Source organism: Pogona vitticeps, chromosome 3 (genome assembly GCF_051106095.1).
Source record: "Pogona vitticeps strain Pit_001003342236 chromosome 3, PviZW2.1, whole genome shotgun sequence".
Taxonomy (NCBI): domain Eukaryota; kingdom Metazoa; phylum Chordata; class Lepidosauria; order Squamata; family Agamidae; genus Pogona; species Pogona vitticeps.
The window spans coordinates 43,356,099-43,374,234 of NC_135785.1; the positions used below are offsets into that span (position 1 = coordinate 43,356,099).

The following is an 18,136-nucleotide window of genomic DNA, read 5'->3' on the forward strand; positions in this document are numbered from 1 at the left end:
TCTTTTAGTCACTGTTTCTTATCATAATAAATAAAGTAAAAAAGGAAGCACATTTATTTATTTACAAGATTTGTCTTAGCTGCGCCATTACCAATGGCCTCTGAGTAGTATACGATATTTAAACTTTAGAAAACATTAAAATCATTAAAATAAGCAATATTATAATCATAGCCTATATTAAAACAGCAAATTTATCATTAATAAATTATACTGTACATAAAATATAAATAAATAATACATCTGTATAAATAGTTTACTTCTCTCTATAAACATGCATATATACATATGTACAGTATTTTTAACAGGGAAAAATTGAGGAAAATGAGTATTTAAATATATTATCAAAGAAGCACTTGTATATGGTGGATTTTATTTGAGCATTACTAATTTAAACATTATTTAGAGGTTGGATAACCCTGTGATTTATCCAGAGGTTGGAATTTTGATTTCCCACTGTGCCTCCTGTGAGTACAGCCAGCCTGTGTGGCCTTCAGAAGTAGGGAATGGTAAACCTAGGAAACCCTGAAAAGGGTTGGTATAAGTCAAAATTGATGTGACAGCACATTGATTATGATTAACCCAAACATAACTTCATATTTTCATATGTGAAACTTCTTTCAAAAATCTAGGCTCTTCACAGCTGACAATATTCTAGCAAATGGTTAATACCAGAATTAAATCAGACAAGCATTAGACAAGCATTTCAACATTCATCTGGGTATCTTAAGTACAAATATTTTCTTTGTTGCAATCACTCCAGCAGATCCAAACTTCTTGTATTTTTTCACAAGCTTTATTTATCTACATTGTTTCTGGTTCCATAATTCAGAACAGCAAATCCAAAAAATATTGAAGCCAATGATCCTATTATGAGGAAAAAATATGGCCCTCCTGTCTTCCACTGCCTCCTGGAGTTGGGTCAAATTCATGTTGGTAGCTTCGATGACACTGTCCAAACATCTCATCCTCTGTCGTCCCCTTCTCCTCTTGCCTTCACACTTAGCCAACATCATGGTCTTTTCCAGGGAGTCTTCTCTTCTCATGAGATGGCCAAAGTATTGGAGCCTCAGCTTCAGGATCTGTCCTTCCAGTGAGCATAATCAATGCATAATCAATGACAAAAGCTCAGGATGTGTAAATTAAAATTCACAAACTGAACATGAAAAATCAAGGCGGTTAGCCAAGAAAGGTCTCCAGGAAAGGAAATGTTTTCAGGTGCCTTTTGAACATTGGGAAGGAGTAAGCCAGGCAGAGCTCCACTTACATTAAACCTACAGTTCAGAGCTGGTCTTGGGTGTTGAAGTTGCCTGTCTCAGGTCAGACATCTATCTGCAATGTGAAGCAGCTTTTCCTTGCTTCTGTTGAAGATCTGGATCTCTTGTTGCTCTAAACTACAAAGGAACAGAGAGAAACAAAACCCAAATAAAACAATAAAGGGAAAATCCAAGAACAAAAACTGCTCCTCTCCTTTGTAGATAAGAGGGAACTGTGTCATACTCAAGCTATTCAGAGGTTTTATTGTACTGGCTTGGGGGAGATTTTCAAATAAAAAATTAAAATTTATTTTAAAATATTCTAAAAATATTCTGGAAAACCATGCTGAGAAGAAATCAGTGTTTCCACGTGTGTGGACATAAATGTCCTTAATATCTTCTTAACATTTTTATCATCACATAGAAAACATGAATCCATTAAATGTTGCCTGGCTATATGCCTCTATTGCTGCTTTCTGATGGTTCTGTCATCTGTGCTATACTGTATACTGCGCTATAGGGCACTTTGGGGTACCACTTAAGTTGCAATCCTATCTCCATTTACCCAAAAGTAAATCCCACTGAACTCAATGGGACATATTTCTCAGTAGACATTAGAACAGGAAGGTACTGTTGCCATATTAAAAAAATTATTATTTCTCACCATTTCTTTGTGGCATTTTTAAATTCAAATCAATTACAGCAGTGCATCCATATTATTGGATGTCTGTCCCAGTTAATATAGCTTGCATTGCCTAATGCTTCTTTAGTATAATTTACAAGGCAGCATAGCCATCACCATTTAAATTTTGGGAGACACATTAGTAGTCTAGAAGTGTATATCATATTTCATTGTCATCTTGGCAGTTTTACTACAGCTGAATCATTGTGGCGCCTCTAGTGTTTTAGAGATTAGGAAAGATCATAACACAGTAGCACAGAATATTATTTGTACATGGAAAATCCAGGTTGGAAATTGCATGTGAAAGGTATGTTGACAGCATTTGAGATTTGATGATGTTGGCTAAGATCTCAAGGAAGTGCCATGCTTCCACGTGTCACTATGTGAGGGGACAATTCTCAGGGTGAGCAGCACTGGAAAAGGACAAAAGTTTTACTTTGTCTGTAAGGTACAGTAGTTTTAATGCCTGGGTAGTCATTTCCATTCATTCCCAGAGAGTGTCAGAGTTCACTAATGCAAAGCAAATGTCCGCATGTTGCATTATTGTTGCACACCTTTGGCACACTAAAAATCAAGGAAAAATTGGAAAGAGGTGGGGAGAGTTCCAGTGGGTGGATATGCTTGGGCCCATGATAGCCTTTAGAGCAAGACAGGAAATGCAACCCATTATACCTGTTCCTAAAATCAACAGACTCAACAGCAGTTCTGGTTCCCTTCCAAACCTTGCCTGTTTTGTTCTGCTGATAATTCAGAGGTCTGAGTTTTGGCTCTGGAATCTCAGGAAATGGAAGGTTGCTGGCCTGGTTGTGTATTGCTGGTTTTAAAAGCAAATTAACTAAAATTGATGGAGGATTTGCTGTTGCCATGGAGAGTTAAGTCTACCAGGCATATCTATATAGAAACTCCATATTCAGCACCAGTATGCCACCATATGCCTATTTGCTGGCAGGATGGAAATATGAAAAGTCTATTTCCTTACGTACTGTATACTCATCCATAAGTATTCTTTTAATATATGGCAAACATATGGAGGGGATAGAAAACATTAAAATGAGAATTGAACGAAAACAGATGGATCCATAGACCGCACGCAAAGACCACCCACCCCACCAGCACCCCAACAGCCAGAATGGGAGCAGCTTCTTTCTTCCTAATGAATCTTAGAATGAGCTAATGATAGAAAAGAAATACGTGGGCTGTGTTCTTTCCACCACTCTGCTTTGCCCCTCCCTTATTTTTGTCAGCCAGCATTAAAAATTGGCGGCCTTTAAATCTCAGCCGAACAGAAATAATAACATGCACGCTTCTTGCCAGCTCCTGCTGTTCCCCATTGACCGCACAGCTCTTTTAAAACCCTCCCGTCCGTACCTCCCCGGCTAGCGGCCAATGTCCCTAAGCGAAACTACATTTCCCAGGGGGCCGCGGGGCTAGGCGCAGGCGCAAAAGATCTCACGGGAACCTCTGCGGCGAAGCTGAGTCCGCTATTGGCTGGAGGCGTTTCCGATCGAGTCATTCATTGGCTGTCCCAGGCTCAGGGCCCGATGCCGGAAGGGGGAGGGGGTGCAAAGCGTTATGGCGACAACGGGATCTGAGACGGAGAGCGGGGAGGGCGCGCAGGAGATGATGGAGGGTGAGAGGCCGGATGATAGCGCGCGGTGTCCGAATCTGGGTTAGGGCCGGGTCAGGCTTACTACGGGGATGTCGGATAAGCGAGGGAAGCTTACGGTGCCGGAGCCGTGGGCGCTGGCCTTGCGTGGGTGAGGGGCGCAGTGGAAATGGAAGGAGATCCCAGTGGTCGGCAGGGAAGCGGTTTGTGGCGTGGTGGGCATGGAGGGGCAGCAGAAGCAAGGGGGAAGCGGGTGCAGTTGAGGGAAAGAGAGCTGGAGCTTCCTAGGTTCGCCCACCACCATCCCCGAGCTACGTCGGTCCTTCTGTTGCATGCAGGTTGCCAGCTCTCTTCCTCTCCCGAAGCCCTTTAGAAAGGTGGTGTCTGATTACCATTAGGCGCATACGGAGAATCAACGGGGGTAGCCCTTCTGTAGAGTGGTGTGGTTTAGGGGTAAGCCTTAACAGGTAAGGGATAATAGCTTTAATTGCTTGAAGAGTCTGCCTTCCCCTCAATTCAAGCGGCGCCCCTGTGCTCGCAAGAATCCTTGAGGTTGGCAATTTAACAACTACTGACTCATAAAAACAGCATCCTCCCCTCCCCAACACCTTTTGTTTTCCTTGGGTGTTTCTTTCTTTCCCATCAGTTGCCTCTCAGTTTGTTCTCTTCCGCCCCTAACCCCAGTGCTTTCCTACCTAGGTGATTTAAGTGATGGTGGCACCATGCCATTTGACCAAACTCCAGGAGGCAGTGGAAGACAGGAGGACCTGGCGTGCTCTGGTCCATGGGGTCACGAAGAGTCGGACACGACTTAATGACTAAACAACAAAAGCACCATGGGGTTGGGGTCAGGGGGCTATTTGTATGAATCTCTTGTACTGCAGGTAGTAGTGCCTCACTGCCTAAGATGTAAATTGAGTTTGGGAAACTGTGTCTTTGTTTAGGTCATGCACTCTTACTATTGAAAAACTACCTGGGTTGCATATACAAAATTCCCCACAAAAAATATGGTAGGAAGTGTGTGTACATGTATTCATTAGCACATACTAAACTATGGATATGCTGTTAGCCCTGCCAACTGAAGAGCTTCTTCATTGCGTATAACATGCCACTGACAAGTTTTATTTAGATACTGTATTTGAGGAGGAATGACTTTGCTTTGAGTATTGTAGAATGACAGGTCATGAATTATGAATGCATCTCATGAGTTTGAATTCTAAAGGGCAGATGTCTCCTGGTGATGCAGCATGATGAGTTGCACACCTCAAGAAAAGAACATATTGGCTGTGTCCAAGGTGCTCCAGGGCTTGTTTGTATCTCTGTTCATTAAACCCAAGATTTTCTCAGTAATTGGCTGCCTAAGAGGGGGCTCTTAAAAATTAGCATGTTTGCCCCCCCTGCCCCCATATTCTTTTAATATTGTAAGCCACTTTTGGTCCTTTTGAGGGGATAGGGAGGGCATAACTCTTTTAAATAAATAAAGATTATCTGAGCAATCCATGAACACAAAAATTACAAATGCTCAATATGTCATATCCTGATAAGGATACCTGACTCTTCCAGGAGTCCTGCAGAGATTTATAGACCTCCTTGGAGAAGAACAGAAGTTTGCCATACTGTAGCTGCAAATACATTCTGCAGTTTTGAGCCCCACATGGAATGACTGCCAGCCATGATGCATTATCAGCTTGGTTGTTGTATGTTGGCATTCTAGTTAGTCCTGTTGCTCATTGGATTTTGAACCTAAAGCTGTAATCTGTGCAGTTACTTGTGGGTGAATACAGCTGAACTTTTTTAGGCTTGCTTCTAAGGAGATATGTCTGGGATCATTTTTGCAGATGTAGAAACTCTGCCAAGATTAATAGTTGATAAGTACCTCATTTTGTGCTCCCATTCTTTTTTCTGAAAAGGACTTAATTATTATGTATTCCTTTTACTCAGTTGACAGGAGAATCGAATCTGAAGAGTCGGGAGATGATGAAGGGAAGAAGCAAGCTGTTTGCATAGTAACAGACCTCAGTCAACAGAGTTTAAAGGATGAACAGAATGGTGAGAATTCAACAGGTAAAGTATTATTCAGAGAGAAACATAATCATCTGCAATACAACTGAGAACTTTTCACAGTTCATCTGCTTGCAGCTGTAGGACATGCGAAAAGGATACCGGGCTTCATGGGATTGATCTTTGAAATGATGCCTTGTTGTTTTCCCATGTTAGGAATGCTTTTGTACATTCTGGGAGTCTAACAATTGAACGTGTTGTTTTCAGTTCCAGGTAGTTATGCTGTGACTCCTGAACATATTAAAAGCATGTGCACTTTTGAACATAAATATAATGTAGATTATTTTTAAATGTTTTGTACTGTTACAGTGTACCTTTGATGAACACTTTTTTGAGGTCCTGCTTCATTCTTTCCAGCCTCATATTGTACCTGCATTGCCCTCTTCATATTATTTATTTATTATTGGATTTTTATCCTGCCCTTCTAGACAGAAGTCTACTCAGGGCGGCTCACAATATATTGTGCATAAACAAATTAAAATCTACAATAATACTATAATCAAGATGGGAATAAACAGCAAAACCAAGAAAAGTAAAAGTCAAGTAATGGCAGGAGGGAAGACTTGCCTAAAGAGCCAAGTTTTTAATTGGCTCTTGAAAACACCCAGCAAGGGTGCCAGGCAAATCTCTGGTGGCAAGCTGTTCCAGAGTCGAGGGGCCACCGCTGAGAAGGCCCGGTTTCTTGTTCTTTCTTTCCGGGCCTCTCTCGGCATCAGGCTTCTCAGCTGTCTTTCCTGGCTATAGTGAGTGACTTGAGTAGATCTAGGTGGGAGAAGGCGTTCTGCCAAGTATAGAGGTCCTAAACCGTTTAAGGCTTTGTATATCATCATTAACACTTTGAAGTCAATGCGGAAACGAATGGGCAGCCAATGCAGAGCAGCCAGAATGGAAGAGATATGCTGGAATTTTCTCGTTCAGCTAAGTAATCTCTCTGCCGCATTCTGCACCATTTGAAGCTTCCGCATCAATCTCAAAGGTAGCGCCACGTACAGCGCATTACAGTGGTCTAATCTAATATAAGGCGGTAATTACCATTTTTAATCAACAAAGGATTATGTTGGAAAAGAGGTGGACATAAGGGAACCACCATTCTTGTATGTGAGGTTTAATGTATGTGATGATCTTTAATGGGCATCAATGAGAAATTTTCTGAAGTTTGCAGGGATACAAGTTTGAGCATGTTTTATGTGGAAGTGAAGAGCACGATTTAGACAAGTGACTATTAGAGGAACAGAATAAAATGTTACCTGTTTTGAAACATTCTTATTTAATGTAACATTTGAGCAATAGTTCCAATGGAATGTTAAAGATATGTATAGGTTAACCCTCTTGAGTCCTTTTTAAGGAGAAGGGCAGAATGAATGAATTAATGAGTTGATATTCTTCTCTTTAGACCCTTTAAACATAAAGGCTGAAATTCTGTTGCTTAGCATAGTTATTTACAATAGAGTGGGCACTAGACTACAGGATTTTAGCCTTTCTATTTAGATTATTGAATGAAAGGCATCACAGAAGCAAACAAGTCGTAGGAATCAGTCCATTAAAGAAGCAGGAAGGAAATCTAGGCAGGAGTCTTCAGATATGAGATGACATTCTGTAAGTGGAGGTAATCTGCTGCTGTATGAAGAGAATCCTGTTTGTGTCCCTGCAAAAAGAGAAATGAATATTAAAAAAAATTGATGGCAGAAGTAGTCTCCTGATTTTAATTCCTCTTAGCTACTCTTCTAGTGAAGAGCCATTTCCACACCCCCTCACATTCTTGTCGTTAGGTAGCCTACAACTTTGTTTTATTGATTTGTATTCTTTTCCTAGAATTACATTTTAAACATTTCTGTGTGGACTGTGCTTCATGTAAGTTATTGTGTTTTGCTGGGCTTCTTATAAAGAAGGGCAGGGTATTAAAAAAAATCACAAGTGTTCATCTTTGCTCCAAACCAACAGTTTCAAATCATAATTGAAATTGTTATGCCAATTAACCATGCAAAATAATTACATTCCTTATGTTGCTCAATAGTACCTAAGGTAATTGAACATGAAGCAGTTGGTTTTCCACAAACCAAAAGAAGCAACATGCTTGAAGAGTTTAGTCAAATGGGCATTGGTGCATAGTTTTTGAAAGGAGATAACTAACTACCCTCGGATGTTTTCTTTACCCATGTAGTTTCTGTTTTGAGCCAGTCTTTATAGTAGTGGTGCTTGATGGTATTCTGTTTTAGTTAATAAATCAAATTACAGACTATTCAAGGCAAAATTTATTTTTTACTCGTGTTTAATACTGGACTTCTGAGGCAATTTGTGACTAGGGTATTTATTGTAGCCATGTGTCATCCAAGACAGAGTGGGTAGAATTCCTGCTGGCAACATCTTTTGAAGTACATCTGGGTGGTTTGCGGACTCGTGTAAGAGCAAAAGTTAAAAATGGAAACTCAGCCCACAATAGTCTGAGTGGGAAGCATAAGAATGGGCCCGTTTCTTACACTCTCTGCTCGCACACCTTCTCATAACGCCAGTGTATCTTTCTAAGTTACTGAAAGGAAGAGGTTTCTTACACTTCTCAGCATACAGGCATGTTCAAACTGTGTCCTAATGCTACCAAATAATAATTTTCCATTCTCAATACTTGTTTTAATAAAGTGGAAATGGAGCACCAGTGCATAAGGATCCTAGACATGCTAGTAGAATTAAAATGGCAAGAAACATGGATATCAGTTTTAACATGTGTCAGAAGGAACGCCTCTTGCTGCTTGGATATTTTTCATGTACTTTAGATGCTGTGGGAGCTATGAAACAACAAAGCAAGAGTTTTGTCATTCAGAATACCTGTAATGCTCTGCTGACCTGCCATAATAAGGCAGATTTGAAGTGACATATTTAAGGCAGTAGTGGTGTCAGGTGCTGTCATGAGGACACAATGTGAAGCTGATTAGGAGAAATGCTAAACTTGAGTTTGGAAACTCAGTGGTTTAAATGTGGCTTCTAAATTTGGGTAGAATCATGTGCATTTCCATCCGTAGGTCTTTGAAAAAAACAGACTTGTTTGCCAACTTGTTTCTTTTTGACGTAATCTGTTCTGAATTATTCCTGTTTCATATACCATGACCATTCTCTGGAGTGGAGCAGCCGCTCCTAGTTTGAGCATAATAGAAACAGTTGTCTGGCTGTGACACTGGCAGGAGCTTCACAGTTATATTGTGCTGACAAAATGGATGAAACTGAGAAAGTTTGAGATAATTTAAGCAACCTCTGCTATTGCTCCTAATGACTAGCTAGCTGACTATTACCTGTGTTAAACTGATTGTCAGAGTGTCTATTTTTCTAATCCTGGCCTGCAGATATATGATCTGGCTCAGTGTTAAGTGCACCTACCTGTTTCTTCCAGTACAATTTGAGCAGAAGATTGTCACTTAGATTTGATCTTCTGCATGCAGTTTTGGCCTTCTAAGCGCAGACTCATTTATAGTGTTTTGCCCTTACCTGAAGGGCTCACAGAGGGAAATTGTATTCAGCTGCTTCCATGTACTGGCAGAATTATCAGTGGACTTCCCAACCTATTGTGACAGCCATTTTGCTCATGAATATATACTGCTGTCAAATTAGTAAAGTTGACAGATGGGTGGTTTGTACACACTCATGGTATTGAGAGATGAGATTTCCACAGTGAATCTCATTTCCTGGCTTTTAGCCTAGAGCTGGAATTCCATTCTGCTCACTGTTCCAAAGTAGGCTTTTCTGTTTTTGGGTGTTTGGGAATTGACGGCTTCGGCATCTGAAATTGATAATCATGAAAATGGTTATTTAATTGAACTCTTTATTATCAGTTATGAAAAGCCTATTAAGTGGCCTGAACGTATGTTGCAATTTTGGATGTACAGGTTGGCTGAACAGAGAGAGTGTTAGATTCAACGTTTCTTCCCAATTTATTCTGCTTTTCATACTCTGCACGCTCCTTTTTCTGTCCCGTAGAATGCTTGGCCCTGTGCCCTTCCTCTTTTCCACTGTTATCCTATGCTGCACGTCCCTTGTCCCCTCAGTTCTTTTGTCCAGCAATAACTGTGCCTGCACTGTGAGCAGCATGAAGGTGATATCCTCTTTCCCGCCAATAAAAGCATGCTCAAAGCAGTTTTTGATAAAACAGTCACAATATAAATCACAATCGAAAACCAATAAAATACATTGAAACTCATCATGAAAATTAACAGGAGAGGAGAACAGCAGTGGGAATGATGGTCAGCTAAAAGTAGAGCAAAGCAGTTGAAAAGAAATATTTCAAAAACATCAGAGAAATAAATAAATCTGTGCCTGGTACTAGAAAGTTAACAGTGATGGCTCTCCTCTAAAGGCAGTGGGGCCAGAGAAGGCCCTCCAGAGAAGTTCTGAGCCGGAAGAGCAGGTTTATGTGGCATGCTAACCAAATGGCAGAAAATAGGTATGAGAATATGCGCCCTTTCATGATGAACAGAATTTTGATTTTAAAGCTTGCTAGCTTGTTTGTTTTTTTAAAAAAATATTTTTACCCTACATTTTCTCCTAAAAAGCACTCAAGGTGGTTTACATCATTAAAGAAAAACAATATTAGAAATGCCAGGAGGGAGAGTCTGGGAGCAATAACAGAGAAGGTAATTTCCTGTGTCCCCACCAAACACACCTATGAGGGTGGTGGGCCTGAGAGAAATGCCTCTCCAAATCTTAGAACCTGAGCAGGCTTATAAAGGGAAATGCGGTCTTTGAAATAGTTTGGACCCAATCCATTTAGTCCTTTGTAGGTTAAACCATTTTGAATTGTGGTTGGAAACAGACCAGCAGCCAGTGGAGCTGCTCTAAAAGGGTAGTGGTATGTGATCCCTGTAGCCAACCCTAGCTAACCATCTGGCTCTAGTGCTTTGAACCCACTGAAGTTTCTGGACACTTTTCAGAGGCAGCCCCACACAGAGTGTTACAGTAATCCAGCTGGGATGTAAGGCATGTGTCCCTGTGGCCAGATCAGATCTCTCCAGAAACAGGCACTGCTGGCACTATTAATTTTAACTGTGGAAAGGCACTTCTCCTTTCTGCCAAAACCTAAGCATCTAGGCTCGGAGATGAATCCAGGATCACCCCCAAGCTGCACACCTGTGTTTTCAGGGGGAGCCTAGAAGTTGAGTCATGGCAACTGGGTTCATGACTCAACTTCCAGATAACCTTACCTGGATGAATGAGAATCTTCACAGATACAGTATATTTCAGGGGGCGGAATGTTTCCCCATCTAGCGCAGAATAGATCTTTATTCTCTGATCTCATTTAGCTGACCAAAAGCACGTCTGTCTTGTCTAGATTAAGTCTCAGTTTATTCACTTTCATCCAGTCGATTACTGATGCCAGACACTGATCTAGAACTGAAACAGCTTCTTCAGATTTAGATGGAAAAGCGAGAAAGAGTTTTGTGTTGTCTGCGTGCTGGTTGGGAGTCATGATAGGCAAGGTGTGACTCACAGCACCCTTTTTGTGACCTTCCAGTATTCCCAGGACTCCCCAGAATTTTTATTTATTAAAAAAAGGTGTTTTGTCTGCTTGATGAGCTGTTTCACTGAAGCCAACTTTTAATTGAGTGTTGATTGAAACTTTAGTGTGGCTGGAAGGAGGAAATTTTTATTTACCAGCCTCATCGCTGTTGGTTATCTTCCTTTATTATTTAGACAACCTTTGCAACCCTTTTCTCTCTGGAGTACCATAGCTAGTAAACGGATTGTTGAAAGTTTATGTTTCTTAAGGGTGATTTAAAATTATTCTATAATTCTAGTCTGTAATGAATTAACTGTGATCTTGATCTTCAAATTGTGTGTGTAATAAAAGAAAAATCCACACACTTGCTGCCCTTCCCATAAGCTATTCCTCAGTTGGCCAACTGGAAAAGTGGACCCCAAGCCCATTGAAGTTGCCTGTTCTTGGCTGAGAAGGTGCCCACTTTTTTGCTGTCTTGCAGTTGTTCTCTGCTGTGTTTGAGGCAGTACCTCTGCTAGCTGTTACTGTCCTTTATGTACCCACACTTATCCTTTATCCTTCTCATAACAGGTCTATTAAGCATGGTTCTCTTCACCCCTTTACTGACCATGAATTGTCTTTCATTGCCAAATGTGGCCACCCCGGGGGGAGGCTCGAAAGTCTACCACCCATAACTGGGCCTTCTCTGTGGAAGCCACTTCACTCTGGAATTCTCTTCCACCAGAGGTGCAAGCTAGCCCCGTCCCTCCTGAGCTTTAAGAGGCAACGTAAGACCTGGCTGTTCTTCCAAGCCTTTCTGTGGCTTGCCCCCAAATAATGCAATGTACCCCCTCTTGGCCTGCTGAGCACCAATATTTCTTTTTCAGCTTTACGTATCTCTCTTGTTTATTGCACCCTAGCTTATCATGATCCCGGAATTTGGATTTCCTTTTTGTGTTTTTCCCCCTTATTATTGTTATGTTTTGTTGTGCCTGCCACACAAAGTAGTAACTTTGCTCCTTATTGGGCAGCATAAAAATGTGAATAGTGTAAATAAATAAATGTGCACATTGAATGAGGGGGGTTTGGTGATGGGATTCCTGATATCAAAAGGCATTAGGGCCTTTTAATACTGTGGGAAGAAGTTATGAGCAGGCACTCTCTCCTCTTCTTTCTATGGTGTGAAAGTAGACACTTTCAATCTCCTCCTTGCAGCTGCATCAGAGAAAGAAAGAGGAACATGCAGGCCTCAGGGTTGTCCAGGCTCAAAAAGTAGAGCTGATCTCTACTTTATGCATTTCCTGTGGGAAAAGGATAGCAGGCTGAATATCTTGGTGTCTTAGGCCTCTGGCTGCAGAGCCAGAGGTTAGGAGTTTGAGTCCCCACTGTGCTTCCTGCAAGTAGAGCCAGCCTGTGTAGCCTTGGGCAAGCAACATAGTCCCAGGGCACCCCTAGAAGAATGGAATGGGACACCATTGCTGCATATTCTCTACCTAAAAAAACACCCTGAAAGGGGTTGCCATAAGTCAGAATTTACTTGATGGCACATAAAATTATTATGCAGAAGGGATATTTTAGAGCCTAGTTACATAAGCAAAACATTCTGGATTTGCCAAAGAGTCTGTTATCTTACTTCTCAGCATCTTTATGTGGGACACTGCTGACAAGGAGTTCAGAAAAGGAGACAGTTTCATCAGCGTGGTACAGTGCTACTGAAGACTTTAGGCTTATTTGTTTCTTTGTTTGGTGTTGCCCTTATATCTGTGAGGCATGACAACTGAAATGCAAAAGATGATGTATTTTTAGAGAGAAATATCAGGGAGGTTAGAGGAACAGAAAGAGGCACGGGTAACAAGAGAGGAATAGTGAGCCAGTGCGGTTCCACACACCTAAGCTGAATTTTCCCTGTGTTTGAGGATTAAGAGTGAAGCCAAAGGGCTTACAGTAAAAATCATTTGAAGGGAGATAGATGATATTATGTAATCCTCCTGAAAGTGAGTTTTGGCACAAAGGTGGATTGAGTCATTTAAGAGAGGAAGAGACCTGCACAAAATGAATTGTTCCTTTTTTTTTAAAATGTGGTGCTAGAGAGGATAGCTTTGTGGCTATTCTGGATTGTCAGAAAGGCAAACAAATGGGTCCTTGATTAAATCAAGCTTGACTAATCTCTGGGGGCAAAAATGTAGAAACTGAGGCTGTCCTGTTTTGGCCACCTCATGAGAAGGTAGGATTATCTGGAAAAGACGTTAATGTTGGGAAAGGTAGAAGACAGCAGGGGAAAAAAAGGAAGACCAAATAAGAGATGGACAGACTCCCTGAAGAAAGTCACAGGATTGCATTTACAAGAGCTGAGCAGGACAGTTGACGACAGGTCATTTCGGAGAGCGTTCATGGTGTCGCCATAAGTCGGAGGCGACTTGATGGCAGATAACGACAACAATGGATTATTAAGTGCATGTCTCATATCTTGACATACACAGTTTCTCTATATTGCTCAATAAAATGTGAGGGAGAGAATCCACACATCTTCCAAACAGAGCATTTGTGAATTATTCAGCACAAATCTCTGAGGTCCACCTCAACTCGCATTGTGAGAAAGAGTGAGAATGGCAGCAAGAGCATGCAATTAGCAGCAAGTACGAGTATTTGTTTTCTTCAAAGTAGGAAAGCTATCAACTGCAAGTAAGTAGCATCCCTTTCAAGGGGAGACATGATGAGAAAATGAGGTGTAGCAGAATGAATTGCTTCTATATTGATTGCCTTCTACTGAAGAAAATACGAGTATACAGTGGGGTCTCTACTTAAGAACTTAATCCGTATTGGAAGGTGGTTCTCAAGTGGAAAAGTTCTTATGTAGAATCTGCATTTCCCACAGGAATGCATTGAAAACCATTTAATCCGTATCTGCTCTTTTCCGTCCATAGAAACTAATGGGAAGTTGCTATTCCGCCTTCTACCACTAGAGGGGGATTTTTTTCTTTTTTTTCCCTTAGGTCAGGGAACAGTGTTTTTTTTGTTTTTTTTAATTTTATTTTTTTTATTTAGGAACAGGGATAGAGGGTACAAAAAGAAAGAGGGGATAGGAAAGGAAAAATGGTTTTGGGGGATAGGAGAGCATAAAGTATAACATCATCCAATCAATTCATATTACTAATACATATCAACTTTTTGCTTTTTCACAGTTTGATTACCCTCCTGCTTTTATCTTATCATTTAATTTTAATTTTATTCTATGTTATTCCAACATTGTCTGGTAGCTGCTGCCATTTATACAATACATCCCATCGTTCATTTTCTTTTTGAATTGAACAGTCTTTCAGCCCATCTGACAGAATATCCATTTTTTTCACTTCCCGTATTTTCACCATAAAATTGTCTGGTTGCAGTATCTCTGCCTCCTTAAGATTTTTGTCATAATGCTTTTTAACTTTGGAAGCTGCATGGGTCACTGGATAACTCTCTACTGCATTCATATTACCTGGTGTCATGTCTAATACAGACGATTCTAAAGTCTGTACAACTTCATTTAAGTTTTGTTTGGCATCTACTGTCCCCTCTTTCGTCCCTTTCATCAAATCTTCTATTTTGCTAAGACCTGCATTCACTTGCTGGAACCCTGTTAATATTAGCCTTTGTATATTAATCTGCCATTCCTTTTCTATTTCTTGCACCACTATTCCAGAACTTTGGGATTGAACAGACCAAGTCTCCATTTGTTCTTTTGAATTTTTGGGGTCCATCTCAGGCTTTGGGGTTTGTATAAATACCACAATAATCACCCCCTAGAAATCCTTCCACAGTTTCCACAATTTTATCAACAATTCAAACCCCTCATCATAAACCTCCCCTTAGATCTCCCTCCAATCTTTGTCCAAATATTGTAGTATAAAAATCAACTTTTAGCCCAGCAAATACAATATCAATTAGAACCGTGACGCAGTTATTTCTTCTTCTCCTGAGTTCAGCAAGCTTCTATTATTAGACTCACACGCGGTCTGCAGTCCGACAAACAAAACAACAATCACAAAGTCTCAAACTGTCCAGTAGATTGTCCTTGGAGCTCGTCTTGTGATCTTCATTAACCCCTTAATGCTCCTTAGTCCAGTCGGCCACGTCAGCTCCTTCTCCCGAAAACCACCAGATTCTATTATTTATAGTTCCCAAAGTCCAGAGAAGGCAAAGAGTAACGTATCCCAGCCACACTGCATCCACCGAAGTCTCTTAAATCCAGTCAGACGGTGTTGCTGTCTGGGATTCTTTTCCAGAAACATAAGATTTATTTTTCCATCTCAGACTCTCGGCTTTAGAATCAGCCTGGTGTTTTAAGAGTTCACTTGGAGAAGCTTAGTTTCGCTTTTGAGTCAGACTGATAAGATAAACCCGCCGCTGCATTTATTCTTTCAGCCAAATATTTTCATTCTTATTTCAGCTTAATGAGGCTGTTTCATAAATCAGAGGCTTCGGCTTACTTACTTGTTTTATATTATTAGTTTATATTGATTGCTCTCCTCTCCCCCGGTAAAGGGTTCCTCGCGGCTCAGTCCCAAAAAATGGCGCCCGCTCCAGTCCGTGCACGGTGATTTCTTCAGAAGAAAAAAGTCCGGGTCTGCCTCCCTTTCTTCTCCTTCTGCTGCTCACCATCTGCTTCAGAGAGACTTCTTCTAGACTCTCCTTTGATCCCCATTTCAAAAGGGGGATCCCGGACCGGAGGGTTCCAGTTTTTTCCAGAGAGCTCTTCTCTGGAGTTGCTGGCAGCACCGCAACAAAGCCCCGCCTCCAGGGAACAGTGTTAAAAGCACTTCTGACGAAGCTAATTTTGAAGCAATGGACTGAAAACCAATTAATCCGTTCTGGCTGTTTTTTTTATGTAGAGGTGCATTCGTACATTGAAGCTGGTTAATACGTACTCTACCACTAGGGGGAGAACTTTTTTTTAACCTAAGATGACCTAAGGTTAAAAAAAGAGCAGGAAAGGTTTTTTTCCTGTTCTTATCTAGATTTTTGTTCTCAAGTAGAAGCAAAATTTAGCAAATGGAGCTGTTCTTAAGTGGAATTGTTCTTAAGTAGGGACGTTCTTAAGTAGAGACCCCACTGTAGACCTAATGTACTCTAACTTGGGCAAGTTAGTAAATTTTTTTGTTTTATCAACTTTAGATATTTCATAATTTATGGTTAAAATTGCTGTCTATTCTATTGCTGTATTGTCTTAATCATATTTTTGTCATTGTGGTATATTGAGGGTTTATGACTTTTTAACCTTATGCAAACTGCCCAGTGTACTGCTTGTACTAATGGGACAATATATAAATTGAATTAAAAATTAAGAAATATAAATAACTTAGTATATTGCTGTCAGATTAGCTGTTTGGATTTCTTTTCTTCTGGTATGAATGCTAAACCTTTTTACTCAAAAGGAATTTGTTGTTCGTCATTGTGGAAGTCGGATAAGTTGGTCAAAGTGTACAGATAACTAACATTTCTGATAACTGTTTTGCTTGTGGTGTTCACAGTTATTGCTTTCTCAGCTATCATTTTCCTCTCTTAGTCATTTAAGACAATGTTTCTCATGTGCATTTTTTCCCAAAGAGTATTTTGGTCCTACTTGCACTTTATTATAGACTGTACCACGGAAATCCTTATTTTGCACACCAAGCTAATCTTAGAAAGACTAGAGTATGCTTTGCATAAATGCAGTAAATCAGATGCTCCATCTCTCGTCAAGGCATGTTTTATGCTTCCTCAAGGCATGTTTTGTCTTGTGGGACATCTGACTTTGGTAATGTGCTCTCAGTGATGAGCAGTAGAGACTTAAAGAAATACACTTGCTCTTTTGCAGCTGAAGCAGAGACACCAGTGGACATGGAGACAATTAGCCTGGATCCAGAAGCAGAGGTAATACAGGTGTCACTTTTATATTCCACTCAAGAACACCGACAACTGACTCTCTGGGAAACACTTTCTAAACTATGGACAATCAAGCATTATTCTGTGCTATGGAACCTATTCTTTGACATGCTTTCTTCATTTTTTTTTTAAAAAAGCTGAGTTCTTTGGGTGGGGTTAGATCAGAAGGATGCAAAGGCAAAGTACACTTTGCTGATGACTGAATCTAAAGGGAGTGTAGGTGTCTGCCTTTTGCCTTTTTTCTTTGATCTGCGCTGTCAAAATATACATAATGCATTGGTGCCATGGGAAACATTGATTAGTCAGCAAGCAAGGGCTCCACTTAAAGAATCTATTCAGGAACGGATTTAAGTGGTACTGTCAGACTGAGGACTTTTTGTGCTAATCATGAGACGGAATCGTGCAGTTTGCTCATCTTTCTTCTACTCACTGCTCACAGAAAGAAAAAAGGTAGAAGAAAAACAGGAATGTGAGTGGCAGGCAGCATCTTCTCAGAAGCTTATGTAAGTGAATAAAGCAGGGCAGCAAAATAGTAAAGGCGTCTTATGGAGCCACCCAGAGAGGTTTGTGTTTAAAGCTTCATATGTGGATGTGGGCATTTGCACGCCTCACTCTTCCGTCTTGAAAAACGCCACACACAGGGCTGTTCCTCTGTACCAACGTATATTTGCAATGCTGCAGGGCAGAGTCATAGTGTTGCCAGTCCCCCCACGGAATTTTCAGGTACCATTAAGGTGACACAGCTCCCTTTCGGGGGGGAGGGTGCGAAGTGTGCAAAGTTTGTATTGTCCCTAAATGAAAAACAGGGATGGAACTTACAGGTGGAATGGACAACAAAATGTTACGGCCAACACTATTCTTTGAAGACTCCTGCCACTCTGTTCTACTCTCCTCTACCATCGTCACCAGTTTATCAACACTCTGTGGCCACTGAGCACACAAAGTCCTCTCCAAGGTGTTTTTCCCCAGTGAAGCTTTTACAAAAGTCCATTAAAATGGAGTTTTGTGAGACAAATCCTGCTCTTAAGTGATTGTGACTAAATGCAATCATGTAGATTCTCCTCCATACAATTGTTCATACATGGGTTATAAACTCGAACACACAACCAGCTGTATAAAAGACAACTGGGAAGAGCCATTACATGATTGCACCTCCATGTGTGCTTTTTCTT

At 40.8% G+C, this 18,136-nt stretch overlaps 1 protein-coding gene across 4 annotated transcripts in view; it reads left to right on the forward strand.

The window, feature by feature from the left end:
- Nucleotides 1–3,370: 3,370 nt before the first annotated feature.
- The window catches only part of PPP1R7 (protein phosphatase 1 regulatory subunit 7), a 28,354-nt gene continuing 13,588 nt past the window's right edge, over nt 3,371–18,136 (forward strand). For 2 of the 4 annotated variants that reach the window (XM_020786415.3, XM_020786417.3), the window contains exons 1-3: nt 3,410–3,565; nt 5,483–5,590; nt 16,897–16,952. In XM_020786415.3, coding sequence (XP_020642074.1) covers nt 3,508–3,565; nt 5,483–5,590; nt 16,897–16,952 — 222 coding nt within the window. In that variant the 5' untranslated portion in view covers nt 3,410–3,507. Of the gene's footprint in view, nt 3,566–5,482; nt 5,606–16,896; nt 16,953–18,136 lie in introns of all 4 variants that reach the window. The other 2 variants (XM_072995909.2, XM_020786416.3) reach the window with 2 other exon arrangements.